This window comes from Castanea sativa, chromosome 12 (genome assembly GCF_040712315.1).
Source record: "Castanea sativa cultivar Marrone di Chiusa Pesio chromosome 12, ASM4071231v1".
NCBI lineage: Eukaryota > Viridiplantae > Streptophyta > Magnoliopsida > Fagales > Fagaceae > Castanea > Castanea sativa.
This window is the reverse complement of record NC_134024.1, coordinates 25,032,340-25,047,493: the sequence shown is the minus strand read 5'-3', so window position 1 is coordinate 25,047,493 and position 15,154 is coordinate 25,032,340. Positions and strand designations below refer to the sequence as shown.

Genomic DNA, 15,154 nt, shown 5'->3' with positions numbered 1-15,154 from the left:
CACTGGATCTGGATTATAGTATAAAAAATTATTGAGATTATTATCATTCTTATTTATTATGTTCAACCATTGTATAACTATGAAGGTGGAGTCACTTCTATGGATTCATTTCTGAAGAAATTCTTCCCGGAAGTGCTCACTAAGATGAAAGAAGACACCAAGATTAGCAATTACTGCATGTTTGATAGCCAATTATTAACTTCCTTCACGTCTTCACTCTACGTGGCCGGTCTCGTGGCATCCTTCTTCGCCTCATCAGTCACAAGAGCCTTTGGACACATGCCATCAATCCTTGTAGGAGGAGCTGCATTCCTTGCATGTGCAGCCCTAGGCGGTGCAGCTTTCAATGTCACCATGCTTATACTTGGTCGTGTCTTGCTTGGAGTTGGGGTTGGCTTTGCAAACCAGGAAGCATATATTAAGAAAATTACATTTATATTAATACAATATTCACAATAAAGAATATTTAGTGTTTGTGCATGTGTATATATAGAAGATTGGATATAAAGACTCCATCCGTTATTATGGTGCTCACCCACTTTCACTTATGATGGTAGAATTTTATGACAATACATGCTCTCCCATTTACCCTTCATACTCAAAATAAATTACCTGCTCTTTTTCTTTTTCTTTTTTGAGATACAAAATAAATTACTTTCAATTCCATATTCAATTTTTACTTTCTTTATAAACAGAAAATTTTATTGATTAGCCAAACTTTTGTTTTAAGAGAGGTGCTACGTCCACAACATTTTTACAACATTTTTACAACAAATCATAGGTGGTTAGTTGTTATTGGTTCAAATTTGAACCTAACACTAAGATTACTTTTTTGCCCCAACAATAACAACCAGTAACATCCTGCCACTTAGAATTTGTTGTAAAAATGTTGTGGACATATCATTTCTCTTGTTTTAAACACTCTCTATCTCACTAGAAGGTATTCTATTTTGATACCTCATAAAGGAAAATGACCAAAAATTTCACTATAACTAATTTCTTCTCCCACCATACACTATTGTCTTTTCATACTTCATAAGATAGAGGATCTTTGAATTGGATATTCTATTTTACAACAATAGTACTTGTCTTTGCAGGCAGTCCCACTATCTCTCTGAAATGTCTCCAGCAAAATATAGAGGAACATTCAACAATGGCTTTCTATTAAGATTGGAATTGGTGCTTCATCGGCTAACCTCATCAACTTTGGTACACAAAAGATCAAAGGTCGATGGGGCTGGCGAATCTCTCTAGGACTGGCCGCTGTCCCTGCCTCAATTCTAACACTAGGTGCGATTTTCCTTCCTGAAACACCCAACAGCCTAATCTAACGCAACAATGACCACCAAAAGGCCAAACGAATGCTACAACGTGTCCGAGGTACCAATGATGTGCAAGCAGAATTAGATGATCTCATAAGAGCTAGTTCCATTTCAAAAACCATTGAACACCCATTTAAGAAAATTGTACATAGAAAATATAGACCACAACTTGTAATGGCTATAGCAATACCCTTCTTCCAACAAGTGACAGGGATCAATGTCATTGCCTTCTATGCCCCAATACTCTCTAGGACAATAGGTTTAGGTGAAAGTGCATCACTTTTATCTGCAGTCATGACTGGGATTGTTGGTACTGTCTCAACCTTCATATCCATGCTTGTAGTGGATAAATTTGGTCGAAGAGCATTGTTTACAGTAGGTTGAATTCAAATGTTTGTCTCACAAGTTCTTATTGGTGCAATAATGGCAGCTCAGCTAGGTGACCATGGTGGGCTAGGCAAAGAGTTTGCATATTTGGTTCTGATTTTGATATGTGTGTATGTTGCTGGGTTTGGATGGTCATGGGGTCCATTGGGATGGTTGGTTCCAAGTGAGATATGTCCCTCGGATATTCGGTCAGCTGGGCAAAGTATTACAGTGGCAGTGAACTTTCTTTTCACTTTCATAGTTGCTCAAACTTTTCTTGCTATGCTATGCCACTTCAAGGCTGGGATTTTCTTCTTTTTTGGGGGATGGGTGGTGGTGATGACTGTGTTTATGTACTTGTTTTTGCCAGAGACTAGGAATATACCAATTGAACAGATGGACAAAGTTTGGAGGGAGCACTGGTTTTGGAAGAGAATGGTGGGGGAAGTGAGTGGAAAGAGTAAGATAGAAGGACCATGATGCATGATTTGCAAGTCCTCTGTTCTTTCTTCTCCTTCATGGTCCAAAAAAACAAAATAGGGTGATGGTGGGATTCAATTATAAATGTATGATACAACACTAAGACCATGTTTAGTAAGCAGGAACAGATTCACAATCAATAGAATTGCTATTCCTTCGAAATTATCATTCAGTTCAGTTATTTAGTTGTATTTTTGTTACTATTCTTTTAAACTAAGGATTAAGGAGTGGTTATTTCTTATCAAATAAGCCAAGTAATAATCAAAAAACAAAATCCCAAAACCCATCATTAGAAAATATTGATTATAAGTATAAGTGTAATCAACTTATACCATGATATGAAATTTAATTAAAAAGACAAACAAGTTACAAACCATTTTTTTTTTTCTAATGTGTTAATTTAATTTCAAATATGTATAAACTTTTGCTATGAAACATGTATTTTTTGAAAATAAATTTTTTTTATATATATATCAATATTTCCTTCAAGCAAGTGACTCCGTTAGCTATTAGAATTTAATATATATCAGAGATGTTGTCAATTTATACATATGTGTGTGTGTGGATAAACTAATATGAACAAAGTACAAGGATATTAATTAATTTTACAATTATTGAATTTTCAAATAATTGAATGTTAAGAGAAACCTAAGAAGAGTGTAAATATAATTATAAAAGTAAATTTAGAAATTCAACAGGAATATGATTTCATTATTATATCATCAAATCATGTTATATCAAACAATGAAATACAAATTTATAGTTCTATTCATGTACTATCACATAACAGATCATAGAAATAGACAATAGTTATTCAATTACAAGTAGTATTCCTCATAATCAAGGATAGAGCCATTTTTGGCCTTGGGGCCATGCTCCCCTCCCCTTAAAATTTGGGGGAAAAAAAGTTTGTGTATATATATAATTTAACAATTTCGTTCAATAAAATTATATTTGCCATTTTGCTCCCTTATAATATCATTAACCCCGTTGCATATTGTTTGGCCCTCCTCGTTGAATTGTTGGACAACCACCACGGCGCAAATTTCAGCTTTTCGGACCATCCACCACTTCTTCTTTATTTTAACTTGCTGGATCATCCACACTTCTGCTTCTTATTTATCCCACTCCTCTGTCTTCTTCTTTTTTTCTTTTTCTACGCCTCAGTCTTTCACAATTCCTTTTTGTTTTATTAACTGAATCGAGAATTTGAGATAGCTTTTTTGTTTTTCGGTCAAATGCTTGAACTTTGCATTTTATTTTCATCAAGGCGTCAGATAGGTGTGCAATCTGCAATGTGATGTGCACAATCAAGTTTTTAACACTAGTTGTTTTTCTTAGGTTTGGTGAGGTGATGATTGACCATTTAGCAATTGTTATTAGGGAAAATTACAACTTATCCACATGTGGTTTGGTCAAAATTTAAGTTGCCTACCTGTGGTTTGAAATTTGACACTTTACCCACCTGAGGTTAGCTCAGTTAGATTTCTATAACCCACCTATGTTATAAAAAAAAGCTAAATATGTAATTTTGGTTCACTTTTATGTTTATCGGCTCCAAAAACACAATAAACATAAAAATACAATATTAAATAAGATCAAAAACTATCCATTGGAACACGTTCATCATGGAATTTCAAACCACAGGTAGACAACTTAAATTTTGGTCAAACTCCAAATAGGTAAAGTATCAAATTTTAAACCACAGGTAGGCAACTTAAATTTCAGCCAAATCACAAGTGGGTAAGTTGTAATTTGCCCTTATTATTATTATTATTTTATAAAATTGTAACAATTATTATAAGAATAATAATTGTGGTTGTTTGTTAGTGTCTTTTATTTAAGTAAAGTTGAGATAATTAATTATTGTGTCATTCTCTTTATTGATAGTATATCTTTGTATACAATAAAATTGAAGACGTTTGACTATTTTTCGACCTCACCAAAATTTGCACAAGTTTTGGAGGCCTCACCATTTTCCACCTATTTTTTTAATTTTTTAACTAAACCCTACACGCAAGTTTTGAAAACCCTGTCTACAAAATTTATCTATGAAAAACCTAATTAACTAAAGACCTACAGACGCAAAAAATCACCCCATTGACAGTATACCCACCAAGCCAATGAAGCCAATCCAACCGATTTTGAGCCGCCCAATGTCTACCCCTTTTATTGTTAGTGAGTTCAAATGTTTTGCAACAATGTAGTGAGGTGCGGCAAAGGCTTACAAAGGAGTTCGAATTGTGGGTGCTTAGGCAAGAAAAAAATATTGCTTTGAACACGTTCAGGTACACCCAGGCGAGATCATGAAAACTACAAAAGCACTATTGCTGAGTTTCATATCACACTAAGTCATTCTCAAGTTGTTGCAAATGGGACATGAACAGTGCACCAAGGCATATAAACAGTAAAAAAAGAGTGAACAGTGTTTTTTTACACATTAAAAAATTATTTTGCTACAGTGTTTTCAGTTTTCAGCAATAAGTTCTATCCAAACGGACTCTAACTCGTCGTTTTATTATTGTTTTATTTGTTGTTTATATGAATGAAGGCAGAGTCCCTATTTTGGGTTTGAGAATCTTTTTGACATTGAGTTTTTTTTCTAATATGCATGCTTATTTTTCTTGATTAGTGATATTTTGCACTATAAGGTTTGAAATTGTAGATTATTTTGTAGGTTTTGTTAGATTTTTTCTTTTTTTATAGACAGATTTAACAAAGCAATGAAGTATAAGGAAATATTAATTCTTGGGGAGTGCCTCTCTTTTGTTGTGCCATTAGTTGAGAAGATAATTTATTTTCTTCGTATTATATATTTGTTCTATAAAGTGAACTCCACAAGCTTGATGAAATATCTAAGTTGAATTTTATGGATAGTTTAAATAGGTTGGATAAAGATCTTACATTGGGTCTAGCTTCTATTTGCAAACAACCATTTGAATTATGAGAATATGAGGTGGTTCTCCTCTTAAAGGCCCATTTAGTAGGTGAGGATGAAGTTTGCCTAGAAATGACTATTGTAATAGTAGATGATTAACGGGTTATGGGATGTAATAATAGCGTTGAGCTATTGAGGAAACACCACTTTTGGAACTTAAAAAGCTTTAAGCAATGAGTGTTTTTTTTAGTCCTAGCAAATAGTGGTTATTATATCATCTTCTCTATAAATAGGATCAAGCTTCAACTTGGGTTGGTGATTTATATGATAGTGTAGACATAATAGCATGTTCCTTTTCCATTTATCTCATGTTCACTTTGTTTTTCTCCTTACCTTTTTTAAACTTACAATTTTCTATCTTAAATGGGGTACATGTTTTCTTCTCCAGAATCAAACTTACGTGTTGGGTAGGAAATAAAAGTTTTGAAAATTAGGTCATATAGATGCAAGAACCCAGAATAAGGTTTGCTCTAAAATTCCTATAAAAAAATGTTTGCTCTAAAATTTCTTATGCAATTTTCAAATTAAATATGGCCTCTTATTTGAAGATATGAGAGTTGAAACTTTCAACCTATAAATTAATTTCCTAAGTGCCACCACATTCATTTGACATTCACCAATTATCATAATCTTACTTTTCTTATTGCAGTATAAGGACATAATGTCTTCTAGATTTAATTTTTCAAGCATATATTCATTAACTAATTTGAAAAAAAATTTCATCTATCTTCTATATCATTACTACTATATCTTTGCATATAATGAAAATGATTTGAATCTTTTTCACTAATCTCATATAAAAAGGATTGTTCAAAGTGCCTACTTGTAAGAACTTTTGAAGTCACAATTGATTAGGTAAATGTCATTGACTTAATTTTAAGAAGTCACTATATTAAGAGCAGTTATATGTTTAGATTGGGTAGTAATTCTTTTGTCTTTTATACTTATCAAAGCAAATGTAATAGCACTTTTATAGTAATGAATTTAACTATACATGAATTCCATTCATGTAGCGTAAGTTTTTTGTTATCATTTTCAAGTCATAGTACCTTCAAGTAAATTAAATAGTTTTAATATTTATTTATATATTATGTGCATCACGCGCGGGTTAGCAACTAGTTAATTCTATATAGATACTTCTTTAGAGCTTTATAATGATCTTTTTTAATACTTTGGTCCTCTTAAATCAAAGACCTAGCTTTGTCTCCGTTCATAAAACTTACTCCTACTTCCAAATAATCGTCATTAATTTCTTTAATTTCAATAGGTAAAGAATCGCAATTGCATCCATTAAATCTCAAGAAATGTAGATGCCTTTTAGTAAAAAATAAAAAATAAAAAATAAAATGATGATGATAGCCAAAGCATTGACTCCTAAAATAGTCACTAAGGCACTACTTTTTATTCTTCCTTTTTTTTTTTTTTTTGAAGAGTCCACTAAGGCAAAAATAGGGCAGGGCCTTGAGAATGAGTTTGACAGTTAACAGACTCCCAAAAAGCTATGAAGCACGGGTGCGTTTCGGGATTCGGGTGCGGGTGCGGGACTCGGCAATTTTTGAAAAAGTAGGGTGCGGGTGCGGCGGGGTGCGGCAATTAAAAAATTATTAAAAATATTTTTATTTATATTTTTAATATATTGCTAAACATACTTTTTTCACATTATATAAATATATACCAAATTTAAGAGCAATGATAAATAATAACTAGAATACAGAGAATAGGAGAGAGCTTAGCTGAAGAGTGAAAGTAGAGAGGCTCAAGAAAAATGAAGAGGGAGAGGGTTGGGTCTTGGTTTTTTTCGAAACGGTGCGTTTGCACCTTCTTTTTTTTTCTTTTTTTTTCCAGCCATACACATCTGTTGTTGTTGTTTTTTTTTTTTTTTTTTGAATTTCGGCCGATATCGGCATATTTTGGCCGGTATCGGCAGATTTCGGCCGATATCGGCATATTTCGGCCGATTTCGGCCGGACCGATTTCACCCGAAACCGATCGATTCGGGCCGAATCGGCGCGATTTCGCGCGCGTCGGCCCGAATCGGCGCCGTATCGGCGCGAATCGCGCCGAGTCGCGCCGAAAAAAATGATTTTTTATTGCCAGACGCGGCACGGACGCGCAGGCAGCGGCGTCGCCTGCGCGTCGCCGCGTCCGACGCGGGTGCGGCGGCCCAAACGCCGCACCCGTGCTTCATAGCCAAAAAGTTACTCTTAGACATTAACAAATGAACCATAAATGGCAATAAGCATCCATGGGCGATGCGCCGGGTGCTAGAATAACATAAAACTGGTCAAGGAATTGTCATAAAATCTTATTTCTAAACTACTTGTTTCCAACAAAAACGTGGATATTCTACAAGGTCTGTTAGGGGAACAATTTGACTTTGAGAATACATTTGTTTATTCCCATTTGAAGCGTTGGCATTATTCTTCTTGAAAGATACTTTCAAAGTAAATTACATAGTGCTTCATTATCTCACAATCACAATGTCACTATACTCTAGAGTGCCTAATAATTACTCATACTCCTCCAATCCTCTATCATTTATGGAGAATTGTTAGAAATTTGCACTTTTTCCCTTTATTTTGCTTCTTTTTTTTTAACATTAATAAAGTATTTAATCATGCAACTATAATGGAATATACGATCAACCAACTCTTATCAAATTTGAAAAAAAGCCATAAAGACCACATCCACTACTCGATTTCTTTAATATTCACCGACTTTGCCATCATCCAAGGTCCAAAGCCCTTCATCTTTTTTTCCGACCTTTGATCTGTTGTGTTCATCTTTCTCCATCTGCATTCACCTTTGGTATGGCATAATCTTTTACAATTTATAGCAGACATTTGAAAGTCGCTGGTATTTCAGTTGGATCCAAAGGTCATACATAGGCTTCTGTAAAGGAAAAGGCCACTCTTCAATAGGCTTTGGCCCATATCAACTGAGTACCATCGCTATTCATAAAAACAATGGGTAGGTTGTGGATACACCCACAAGGAAGAATAAAATAAATCTGTACCCCCAACTACTTGGGTTTTTCCTCATGGGCAAAGAACCAGATGATCATTGTTCCATGGGCCCAGAGTACCACCTTTCTTTTAATACTTTCTGATTTAAATAGAAACATAAAAAAGATTCCCACCCATGAAGGTTACATAAATACCTTTGATTAGGACTAATCATTTTGACTAATAATTGTGGTAGGTAAAAGTATGACGTGGGATTATGCCTAGATTAAGAGAATCTTTGCGTTTGATCTTGAGTAGTTATCATGTTTTTCCCAAATCATGAGGCCCTAAATGAATAATGACTAGCAAGACTCTTCTCAAAAAAAAAAAAACCATATAATGTTAGACTCGTAACTTCCATTTAGAGAGATTAAAATTAATGTCTGATAAAATAATTATTTGAGCAATTTTATTATCCTATCCTATTAAAAGTTATTCTGTTTTACAACTCTCACATATTATGTTTAAAACCTATTCAAAATTCAAAGTCTATCTTCATGTTCATCCTTCTGGTGAATTTTCTTGTTTCTTTTTCTTTTTATCAGTAAAATCCTTCCCGTCAAATTATAGGTTCATATGATTTTTACAGTTGATATTCAAAATTCAATGATAATGATAGAAATAGCCTTTATTATTATTATTTTTTTTTTTTAAATAGCATATACAGCCTTATTAGTGAGAGTAATAAATTTTGATAGGTGACTTAAAGGTTCAATGAGGCTTCTATCTTGAAATTCAGCTTTAATCGTGGCTTGCTAGCTCAAACTATCATCTATGAGAACATATGATTCGGAGGTTAGGCCCGAGAGGTCGAGGTCCCTCGACCTCTCGGGCCTTAACTTGGAAAGGGATCTTCATCGATCCAGCTAGAGAAAACCCAACCCTTCATTGATCTATTTTAAATTGAATATGTTAAGGGTTGACTTCTAAAACTAGTCCAAATATGAAAACGAAGATGCCAATGCCAATGGGCCATAATGAAACATGCCTCTCTAAAAATATAATAATGATAATAATGAACTAATTTAAAAATGATAGTATGTGAGTTTTTTTTTTAAACTTAGGGGAGGGGAAATTTAAAGCCAGGATGTCTTTATTTTATTTTTATTTTTTTTTGAAAAACACGCGCGCGCGCGCACACACACACACATATATATATAGGAAAAGGGGAATGAGATAAGAGAATACACTCACACTCCATGTCTTTATTAGAAACACTAAAATATGTCAACTAGTTGAATTACGTAACTCTTGGCATCTAAAGTTTGAGTATTTGACAAAAATTGTTATTAAGTAAAATCCATCGAACATAATTTTCTCATAAACGTTTGGGCATATGAGTTTTATTAATGTAAGTAGTGATCATTTAAGATAACGTATCTTTTAATTACAATTCTTTTTTTTAAGAGAAGACCCTTTGATTCCAATCACATCCATTTTGTACATAAGTTTATTTTTTGTATTTGAGGGGATATGTGTTTTTTATTTATTTGTTGCTGCATCTAATAATGTATTTAGGTTGTCTACATGCCCTTGATGGGGATCAAGCTAATTTGTAGTTCTTAAATTAAGGTTTTGGGTATAAAATTCTCAAATATGATTTTGTCCACATTAAATGACAGACATTTAAGTCAAATACTTGTTATTTAATTAAGTATTGACTTAATTTTTTTTTTTTGTGAGATAATTTATTTTAATTTTAAGAATGAGTCAAGGATCCATGTTTTTATGGAAATTAAACCAAAGACCCTATTTTTGAGAAATTAAATGTGCAAACAAATTTCCCTTTCTTTCATTTGCTTCTTTGTAGGAATTTTATCAATCAATGATATTTTGATTGAAGTCCCCAAAATTAATTAAGAGAAAGAAAACTCATTTGAAGCAATTTTATTTTTATGAACATTTTTAGAGATTGAAAATTGGAAAAATTTCTCAAATCAATTTTATGATCATTTTACTTTGTGAATTAGAAACTCCAATTTTGGTTGAGGAATTAAGAACCCAAAACAATTAATCATATTGGAATTAAATACTCTATTGAATTAATTTGAAGGAATTAGAAACTCCACTCTATTTAAAATAATTTAGAGAGTCAAGGACTCCATTGAATCATGGAAAATTATTGAAAACTCCGAGAGTGCCATAAATGCGTACTCTACCCTCTTACATGAATTATAAGTCCCACCATAAATTTAATTAGTAGGACTCACAGTTATATAAGAGGAGAGAGTATACATTTATGGTACTCCGAAAGTACCCTAATAATTACACTTAAATCATATTATTTTAAATTAGTAGAGTCAACGACTCCAAATTATTTAGTTGGTAGAGTAAAGGACTCCATTAAATTGTTTAATCGGTAGAGTTAACGACTCTGTTGATTTGTTTGATTTGTAGAGTCAATGACTATAAGTCAAGGTCTGTTGATTTATTTATTATTACTATTTTATTTTATTTTTTATTTTTCAGACAGCGCACCACATGTCATGCTTTCATAGGTGACTGGTCGCGTCAATTTACTTCCTCGAGGCAAGTGCCACATGTCACTTTCTTGTTGGTCTCGTCGTTTTGAATACCGAGACTTTTCTACCTATAAATAGTAGTTTTCCTTTCATGCCCCTCTTATTTTTTCAGATTTTCTACTTTGACACTTCTCGTCCGTTGCCTCGTCTAGAAGTCTCTCAGCATCCTTAGCATCTTTCGTCTAGAGCCAGGTATTCTTTTGTCTCCAGCAGGAGGATAAGGTTGAGGTTGAACCTCAAGTCTGGTCCTCTCGTCAATCACTTCCTTCCCTTTGTTTTCTTTCATGGTTGCCATTCCTGCAAAATACATATACATATACATATTCATAGTCATGTGCAAGCGTCAATCACTCGTTGGTGAGGTTCAACTTCAGCCTCGTCCTGCTGCTGGAGACAAAAGAATACCTGGCTCTAGACAAAAGATACTAAGGACGCTGAGAGACTTCTAGATGAGGCGACAGACGAGAAGTGTCAAAGTAGAAAATCTGAAAAAATAAGAGGGGCACGAGAGGGAAACTACTATTTATAGGTAGAAAAGTCTCGATATTCAAAATGACGAGACCAACAAGAAAGCGACACGTGGCACCTGCCTCGAGGAAGTAAATCGACGCGACTAATCACCTATGAAAGCATGACATGTGGCGCGCTGTCTAAAAATAAAAAATAAAATAAAATAGTAATAATAAATAAACAATACATATACAATAATAACAATGTTCTTGGAAAATAAAGTACTCTAGACCGTCCATGGTCATCCACACCAACAGTCGTCCATAAGAAAGCACAAGGACAAGGCTAACGTCCACAGTCGTCCATAAGAAAGAAAGAGGACGAGGCTAACGTCCATGGTCGTCCATAGATGAAAGCACATTCGCACAATCAAATTTGGCAACCGCATCTACTCGTCCTAGAAAAGCTACCAATCTCGTCCTGAAGGAGCTCGTCTCATATGAGGAACGACCTCCCTTAGAAACGAGGTATATGCAACAAGAGGATCCCTAGACGAGCCCTGAACATTTAGGAAAATTCCTGAGTGCATACTACCACTCCTTAACATGCACATAACTTCCAATGGCCATTATATGAGAAAAATATTACTCCTAAACGGTTGTGGAAGTTATCCTTGAACCCTCACACCTCCTTAAATTCTGAGGAGGTACAAGCCTAATAACTGTTCCTAGGACACTATATAAACACTCATTCAGACCAGACAAAGGTACGTTTTTACATTTTCTCGAAAAGTTGGAACTCCAAAATAAAAGTGAGAAAACTAACTTTGCCATCAGAGGGTTCTTGGCCGGCAACCCCGGTTACCTTTGATCGTTGTTCTTTCTTATTCAGGTCATCAAGACAGCCAGTAGTCCTTTCGAATCTGAAGCATCTAGCCTACTGATTTTCTTCGCATCATCAATTGGCGCCATCTGTGGGAAAGAATTATGTTCTTTTCGACTGATCATCTGTTTTCAACGATTCGCCTTTCCTAGACAAAAGGCTGAATGGTTTGGACAAGATTAAGGGCTACTAGTCCAGGCCACCAAAAGAGTAAGGATGCTTCTAGCAATCCCCACTGTGACCGTCAGTCAGTGTCTGTCATGCAACCGCCTTCCATACAACATATACAATCCATGGCTGCCGCTATGGCAGAATTAACCCATCAGAACCAAGAATTGAATAGGGAGATCAATTTCAGGAGACAACACCATGAAGTACACACGGAAGGACAAACCCAGAGTTAGGAGGGTGGAGGAGAAAACGTTGAGTCCGAGAATCGGTCAAGGGGTACTGCTTCAAGAAGAGTGCCACACTTGGAGAGGGAGATGGACCAAATGAGAAAAGCTATGGATGAAATGAAGGAGAATATGAGGCGAGCAAACCCCGTGGATGACTTAGTTCACCGAATGGACTCCCCTTTCATGGCTACCATCAACAGTCATCCCCTACCCCCGAAATTCAAGATGCCTTCCTTGGATTCATATGATGGAAATCGAGATCCATGTGATCACATTGCTACATTCAAGACCACAATGCACCTTCAAGGAGTTCCAGACGAGATTATGTGCAGAGCATTCCCTACCACCCTTAAGGGACCAGCGCGGGTGTGGTTCAGCAAGATACTCCTAAACTCTGTGGGCTCATTTGAAGAGTTGAGTAAGTTGTTCGTCAATAACTTTATTGAAAGGCAACGCCACAAGCGTTCTTCCTCCAGTTTGTTGACTATAGAGTAAGGAGAAAATGAGAGTTTGCGGTCCTTCATTACCCGGTTTAATAGAGAGGCCCTGACGGTGGACGAAATGGACGACAAATTGTTATTGGTCGCCTTCCATAATGGGGTCAACTCTGACTTGTTCATTCATAAGCTCTATAAGCAAAAACCACAGACTATGGCCGAGTTCGTCCATTCGGCCCAGAATTTTATGAATGCTGAGGACGCGATCATAGCCTAGAAAAGGAAGAGAGCAAAGCGTTTGGAAGCAGGTCACCCGCATCATCCCGATCAAGGTCCTCGTGCCAAGAAGGCTCAGATGGAAGAAAAAAGGGATAGAGACAGTAAGAAGGCAAGTTCTTCCGCAAGAAACCAACAATACACTCCCTTGAATATGCCACTGGAGCAAGTTCTTATGCAAATCAAGGATGATCCGTCCTTGAAGTGGCCAGAGAAAATGAAGGGAGATCCTAACAAGCGCAATAAGAACAAGTATTGTCACTTTCACAGAGGCCATAAGCATGACACGGACGAGTGTTTTGATTTAAAGCAGCAGATAGAGAATCTTATCAGACAAGGAAAGTTGAGGAACTTCCATAGACGTGACCACAAGGACGAGAAGCTGAAGGCCAAAGTAGAAGAGCCCTCACGACCCCCACGTAGAAAAATAAGGGTCATCATAGGAGGAACCTCAACAGCTCAGTCATCCAAGTCTAAAAAGACATACTTGAAGGTGGTGCAAAACGTATAGCTGTCTGGACGACCCCCCCAGGGCGAAGGAAGCAAATGAACAAGCCATCACTTTTACGGACAAGGATGTTGGCAGAGTTCACCACCCCCACGACGATGCAATTGTCATTACCCTGCTCATCGCCGAGTATATGACAAGAAGGGTGTTGGTAGACAATGGTAGTTTGGTGGACATTTTGTATTACCCCGCCTTCCAACAAATGAGGCTAGGACGGGATCGACTTTGACTAGCAAATTCACCATTGGTGGGATTCGGAGGAATGAAGATGCAGCTTGTGGGCACCTTTACGTTACTTGTGGTGGTTGGAGCATATCCACAGCAAATAGCCAAAGAGGTAAACTTCCTAATTGTTGATTGTTCATCATCATATAAGCTATTATTGGAAGGCCAACCTTGAATAGTTGGAAAGCAGTAACCTCTACCTACCATTTCTCTGTCAAATTCTCGACTGAGCACGGAGTGGGCCAAGCACAAGGAGATCAGTTAGCTGCCAGGGAGTGTTACTTAGCCATGTTGGCAATGGACGAGCACGAGCAGACGATGAGCATAGATGAGAGAAGGATTACAGCGGAGCCCACTAAGGTGTTAGAAGATGTCCCTCTGGACAAGAGCAGCCCCGAGAAGTTCACTAGGATTGGGGCGCCCATGGAAGAGGGGGCAAAACATACTTTTGTCCAGTTTTTGAGGAAAAACCTTAATGTCTTTGCATGGAGTCATGAGGACATGCCAGGTATTGATCCAAGTGTCATTACTCACCGTCTGAATGTGTGTCCCTACTCTAAACTAATGCGTCAGAAGAAGAGGATTTTTGCTCCTGAGCGAGATAATGCCATCAAAAAAGAGGTCTAGAAACTAATCACCGTGGAGTTCATCCGAGAAGTTTATTATCCAGACTGGTTGGTGAACGTAGTCATGGTAAAGAAGGCCAACGGCAAGTGATGAATGTGCGTGGACTTTACAGACTTAAACAAGGCTTACCCCAATGACAGTTATCCGTTGCCACGCATTGACTAGCTGGTGGACTCGACGGCAGGTCACAGGTTGTTGAGTTTCATGGATGCCTTCTCAGGCTACAAGCAAATAAAAATGGACGAGGCAGATCAAGAAAAGACCTTATTCATTACTAGCCAAGGGTTATTTTGCTACAAGATAATGCCCTTTGGTCTAAAGAACGCAGGGGCGACTTACCAAAGATTGGTTAACCACATGTTCCGTCCTCAAATCGGGCGAAATGTGGAGGTTTATGTGGATGATATGCTGGTAAAGTGCTTGGATGAGGGGGAGCATCTAGACGACCTTCAAGAGACCTTTGATACACTTCGGCAGTATAACATGAAATTAAATCCAAACAAGTGTGCTTTTGAAGTTTCTTGAAAGTTTTTAGGGTTCATGGTTTTGCAAAGAAGAATTGAAGCAAATCTGGACAAAATCCAGGCAATACTAGATATGGAACCACCAAAGAACATTAAAGAAGTCCAATCTCTTACCGAACGAGTGGCCGCCCTTAACAGATTTGTTCCGAAAGCTACTGACAAGTGTTTGTCGTTTTTTAAATTCCTCAAGAAGG

General features: G+C 36.5%; 1 protein-coding gene across 1 annotated transcript; it reads left to right on the top strand.

Moving 5' to 3' along the window:
• The first annotated feature begins 1,496 nt into the window (after positions 1–1,496).
• LOC142620422 (hexose carrier protein HEX6-like) lies at positions 1,497–2,168 on the top strand. Its single transcript, XM_075793790.1, has 2 exons — positions 1,497–1,632; positions 1,753–2,168. Exons 1-2 carry the CDS (start codon positions 1,497–1,499, stop codon positions 2,166–2,168), a joined length of 552 nt encoding a protein of 183 aa, XP_075649905.1.
• The last annotated feature ends 12,986 nt before the right edge of the window (positions 2,169–15,154 follow it).